This window comes from Eretmochelys imbricata, chromosome 14 (assembly GCF_965152235.1).
Source record: "Eretmochelys imbricata isolate rEreImb1 chromosome 14, rEreImb1.hap1, whole genome shotgun sequence".
Taxonomy (NCBI): domain Eukaryota; kingdom Metazoa; phylum Chordata; order Testudines; family Cheloniidae; genus Eretmochelys; species Eretmochelys imbricata.
Genome location: NC_135585.1, coordinates 48491175 through 48496913, shown reverse-complemented (window position 1 = coordinate 48496913; position 5739 = coordinate 48491175). Strand labels below are relative to the sequence as shown.

The 5739-nt window shown below is 50.5% G+C and overlaps 1 protein-coding gene across 1 annotated transcript; it reads left to right on the top strand.

Moving 5' to 3' along the window:
- The first annotated feature begins 210 nt into the window (after window positions 1–210).
- On the top strand, window positions 211–4641 carry LOC144274273 (uncharacterized). Its single transcript, XM_077832938.1, is given in 9 exon segments — window positions 211–459; window positions 1017–1154; window positions 1659–1773; window positions 2111–3289; window positions 3292–3627; window positions 3630–3688; window positions 3933–4008; window positions 4011–4044; window positions 4282–4641. Coding segments are annotated over 9 exon segments (2208 nt in total). The 5' UTR covers window positions 211–336; the 3' UTR covers window positions 4430–4641.
- Window positions 4642–5739: the final 1098 nt, after the last annotated feature.

Sequence of the window (5739 nt, the reverse complement as noted above, 5' to 3'; positions counted from 1 at the left end):
CCAGTTGCTCACTCTGCTGAGCACCGCACCACTTAGGGAGACGGGGGAGAGCTAGAGGGGGTCACAATACACTGTGGGGCAGTACCCTGAAGTGACTCCTTTGATTCTGCTCTTTTTCCAGCGTTTGGCTCAGAGATGCTGCTCTGGGGAGGTTTAGAAGGGACGTGGTGGGTTAGTTCTAAGCAGGGGGGGAGGGAGGGTGAGGCTGGTGGTGTGGCCGGGGAGGTAATGAACTAACTGGGTTTGTTCCCAGCATGGCAGTCATAGAATCAGAGCGTCTGTCTGCAGGGAGAGAGCCTGGGGGGAATCGGGGAGTGACATGGACTCCAGCCCCTTATGAAACCTGCCCAATCTCCCTGCTCCTCCGACAGGCTGAGGAATCGCGTCCACGTTTCGCTCCAGATTGTCCCATCTTGCAGGGGACAGGGCAGGGAAATGGCTGTGATGGAGCCAGCTGAGGTAGGGGATTTTCAGGGAGCTTTTGGTGGTGGGGGAGGGGCATCGTAGAGGGGTTAATCACCCGGGGTGGGACGGGGTGTGATAAACTTGCTGGAACATGATCGACCTGGGCCTGATTCTCTGAACAGGCCCACTGGTGGGTAGGGGGGAAGGGGGAAACATTCCCCCATTTCTGAAACAGGGAACAGCCCCCCTGGGCAGGGCTGGGAAAATGGACCAGACTCCCAGTGCTGGAGCCTGACCCACTGGCCAGAGGCTGCTGTGAAATTCAAAGGGAAGCTGTCGGGATTCCTGTCCCTGTCCCCAGCTCCGGCTCAGAGCTCTGCCTCCCATCTCAGCCTGTTGCTGGCAGGTATGTGGGAAATGTGAAGAGCCTGCCCTGCTCCATCTGCTGGAGGGTGGGGATAAGAAGTTCTCACCTTCTCCCCACCCCCTGGAGCCTCCTGGCTGCTCTGAGCAGGGTGGGGGGAGGAATCTGCTTCTCTCACCCTTCTCCCCCGTAACTAGTGGGATTGTGGCTGGGGCAGCAGATGCTTAGTGGGCAACTCTTGTTCCAGATGCTGGTGACCTTCGAGGAGGTGGCTGTGTATTTCACCCAGGGGCAGGGGGCTCTGCTGGATCCCGCTCAGAGAGCCCTCTACAGGGACGTCATGCGGGAGAATTACGAGACAGTGACCTCGCTGGGTAAGGGATTCGTGGCTCCTTGGTTATTGGAAGCTGCGGGGTGCGGGGAGGGTTTGTGTGTCTGGCACCGCTGAGGTTCTTCCCTCATCACACTCCAATGAGACCAGGGTGTCATAACCTAAGGCACATACTAAATCATCCCCACCAGAGCCCCGTAGCTTGCAAGGTGAGGAACTCTTGTATTGTCCTGTCTGTGTTGTTTCTCGGTCACTCACAGAATCCCTCTTCTCTCTCCTCCTTGGGAACAGCTCCAGTCATGTGGAGGGCTCTGGGCTTCGCAGGTTTAGAAATAGGCAGGGGTTTAACACGAGAGCTGGGTGTGCATCACAATTCCCCTCACCTCCCCAGACATCTGCCTCCCCCGAGGGGGCTCAGTGACCTCGTTCCCGTCCCTTTGGATTCCACGTTCTCCCAGCACAGCACGGGGACAGGTGCCACCCACGGAATGTCCTTTCTGACAGACGCTCTCTCAGTCCTCCATACCCTCCTCTGATCTGAATTGACCACCTGTACAGGGATTCCCCCTTCCCAAACCTGACCTGATCGCCCAACTGGAACGAGGGGAAGAGCCGTGGGTGCCCGATCTCCAGGCCGGTGAGGAAAGAGAGATCCCGAGAGTCACCCACACAGGTGAGGACTGACACAGAAACCATCTGGGGAATGAAGGAAAAAATTGAGAATCCCAGAAATGTGGTATCAGTAAGTTCCCTCAGTTCCTTCCTCATCTCACCCAGGGCAGGGCTGCAGTCAGGAGCTATCACTGACATTGTTTCCCACGTGTCCTGTTACTTGCAGGTGTTTCCTTCCCAACGTTCCTTCTCTGTGAAAGTTTGGGTGGGATTTGGAGGCAGAATCCAATTGCTCCATCTGTGCAGCTTTACTATGTTGGGTTTTCCCTCGGTGCTATTCCTCTTAATTTTTCCCTAGCAAAATGACTCCTGTCTGGATTGTCTCTCTGTCCCAGCAGGTGATGAGAGAGTGAGTGAAAACGAGGAGGGGAATCAACAGCAGGAGATTCCTGGGTACAGGGAATCACAGGGCACCTTTGTGGGAAGACCCCATAAGTGCTTAAACTGTGGAAAAAGTTTCATATGGAGGTCACAACTTGTTTTACATCATCGAATCCACACAGGAAAGAGACCCCACAAGTGCTTAGACTGTGGGAAAAGTTTCATACGGAGGTCAAACCTTCTTATACATCAGGCAATCCACACCGGAGAGAGACCCCATAAGTGCTTAGACTGTGGGAGAAGTTTCACACGGAGGTCAGACCTTGTTAAACATCAAGCAGTCCACACTGGAGAGAGACCTCATAAGTGCTTAGATTGTGGAAAAAGTTTCATACGGAGGTCACACCTTGTTAGACATCAGGCAATCCACAAAGGAGAGAGACCCTATAAGTGCTTAGACTGTGGGAGAAGTTTCACACGGAGGTCAGACCTTGTTATACATCAAGCAGTCCACACTGGAGAGAGACCTCATAAGTGCTTAGACTGTGGGAAAAGTTTCATACGGAGGTCAGACCTTGTTAAACATCAAGCAGTCCACACTGGAGAGAGACCTCATAAGTGCTTAGATTGTGGAAAAAGTTTTATACAGCGATCAACCCTACTTGATCATCAGGCAATCCACACTGGAGAGAGAGCCCAAAAATGCTTAATCTGTGGAAAAAGTTTCATACGGAGGTCAGATCTTGTTAAACATCAAGCAGTCCACACTGGAGAGAGACCTCATAAATGCTTAGATTGTGGAAAAAGTTTCATACAGAGTTCAGTCCTCGCAAAACATCAGCTAATCCACACAGGAAAGAAATCCCATAAATGTTTGGACTGTGGGAAAAGTTTTATACGGAGGTCAGACCTTCTTAAACATCAGGCAATCCACACAGGAGAGAGACCTCATAAGTGCTTAGACTGTGGGAAAAGTTTCATACAGAGATCCTGCCTTGTTAGACATCAGGCAATCCACACAGGAGAGAGACCTCATCAGTGCTTAGACTGTGGGAAAAGTTTCATACAGAGGTCCCACCTTGTTAAACATCAGGCAATCCACACTGGAGAGAGACCTCATCAGTGCTTAGACTGTGGGAAAAGTTTCATACAGAGGTCCCACCTTGTTAGACACCAGGCAATCCACACTGGGAGAGAGCCCATAAGTGCTTAGACTGTGGAAAAAGTTTCATAATGCTGTCAACCGTACTTGACCATCAGGCAATCCACGCTGGAGAGAGACCCCTTAAATGTTTAATCTGTGAAAAAAGTTACATAGAGAGGTCCCGCCTTGTTAGACACCAGGCAATCCACACTGGGGAGAGAGCCCATAAGTGCTTAATCTGTGGAAAAAGTTTCATATGGAGGTCTGACCTTGTTAAACATCAGGCAATCCACACTGGAGAGAGACCTCATAAGTGCTTGGACTGTGGGAAAAGTTTCATACGGAGGTCAAACCTTCTTACACATCAGGCAATCCACACCAGAGAGAGCCCCCAAAGTGCTTAGACTGTGGGGAAAGTTTCATACATAGGTCCCACCTTGTTAAACATCAAGCAATCCATACAAGAGGGAGACCATAAGACTCTTGGAAAGGTTTCAGAAACAGATTAGCCCTTCTAAAGATCAGGCTATCCACACACACGAGAGAACCCCGTAAGTGCTTAGACTATGGAAAAATGTTTCAAATAGATGTCATCCCTTGTTTTACATCAGAGAATTCACACAGAGGAGTGACCCCATAACAGCTTAGCCTGTGAAAGACCTTTTAAATGGAGGTCAGAACTTGTTTCAAATTAGGCAATTCACACAGGAGAGAGACCCTATAAGTGTTTGGACCATGTGAAAAGTTTCACACAAAGATCGAATCTTATAACACTCAGAAGATCCACACAGGAGAGAGACTGCATCAGTGCTCAGACTGGAAAAAGTTTCCTACATAGGTCAGACCTTGTTAAACATCAGCTAATCCACAGAGAAGAGAGATCCCTTAAGAGCTTAGGCTGTGGGTAAAGTTTTATAAGGAGCTCAGCTCATGTTTTAGATCAGAGAATCCACACAGGAGACCCCATAAGTGCTCAGACTATGGAGAAACTTTCATACCGTGGTCAAGGCTTCTTAATGATCAGGCAGTCCTCAAAAGAGGGAGACTCCGTAAGTGCTTAGACTGTGGAAAAAGTTTCATACAGAGGTCAGACTTTGTTAAACATCAGACAATCCACACTGAAGAGAGGTCCGATAAGTGCTTAGACCAGGGGTGGGCAAACTTTTTGGCCCGAGGACCACATCGGGGTTGAAAACTTGTATGGAGGGCTGCGTCAGGGAAGGCTGTGCCTCCCCAAACAACCTGGACCCGCCTCCATCTGACCCCCTCCCACTTCCTGCCTTCTGACTGCCCCCCTCAGTATCCCTGATCCATCCAATCCCTCCTGCTTCTTGTCCCCTGACCGCCCCCTCCAGAGACCCCCCACCCACCCCTAACCACCCCCCAGGACCTCATCCCCTATCTAAACCCCCTGACTGCCCCCTCCAGGGGCCCCTGCCCCAAACCACCCCCCCAGAACCCCACCCCCTTCCCAATCCCCCATTCTCCCTGTCCCCTGACTGCCCTAACCCCTATCCACACCCCTGCCCCCTGACAGGCCCCCGGGACTCCCACACCTATCCAATCCCCCCCATGTACCCCATCCCCTGACCGCCCCCCCCCAACAGCCTCCGTCCCCTTACTCCCCCCTGGGACTCCCTGCCCCTTATCCAACCCTCCGGCCCCGGCCCCCTTACCACGCTGCTGGTGGCCCGGCAGGAGCCAGACACGCTGCACCACTCTCCCGGAGGAGCACGCAGCCCCACCCCTCAGAGCGCTGCCCACACAGTGCGCTGAGGCTCCGGGAGAGCGGGGAAGGTAGGGGATGGGCTGGGAGCAGCCTCCCCCACCGGGCGCTCAGGCAGGCCGGATGTGGCCCGCAGCCCGTAGTTTGGCCACCCCTGGCTTAGACTGTGGGATACATTTCAGAAACTGATGAGTCCTTGTTCTACATCAAGGAATCCACAAGACTCCATAAGTGCTTGGACTGAGCAAAAGTTGTACACAGAGATCACACCTCATTAAACACGGGAAAATTCACACACGATCTAAACTTCTGTGACACCTGGCCCAAAAGAGTTAAGAACCTTGCAGGCTAATTGACCCAGATTCAACCTTTAGAGACATGTTAGAAAAGTGTGTAAATGGTATTTGGGGCCACTCCAAGTAATATAGAGTAGAACTTTGAAATGTAAACTGGTGTTGTTAAAATATTGGAAGAAGATAGTAGGGCTGTTGATTAATTGCAGTTAACTCGCGTGATTAACTCAAAAAAATTCATCGGGGTTAGAAAAATTAATCTCAATGAATCACATTGTAAAACAATAGAATACCAGTTGGAATTTGTTAAATGTTTTTGGATATTTTTCTGCGTTTTCTCATATGTTGATTTCTCACAACAAAGAATAGAAAGTGTAGAGTGCTCACTTTATATTATTTTTTATTACAAATATTTGTACTATAAACATTCAAAACAAAAATAGTATTTTTCAATTCACCTCATACAAGTACTGTAGTGAAATC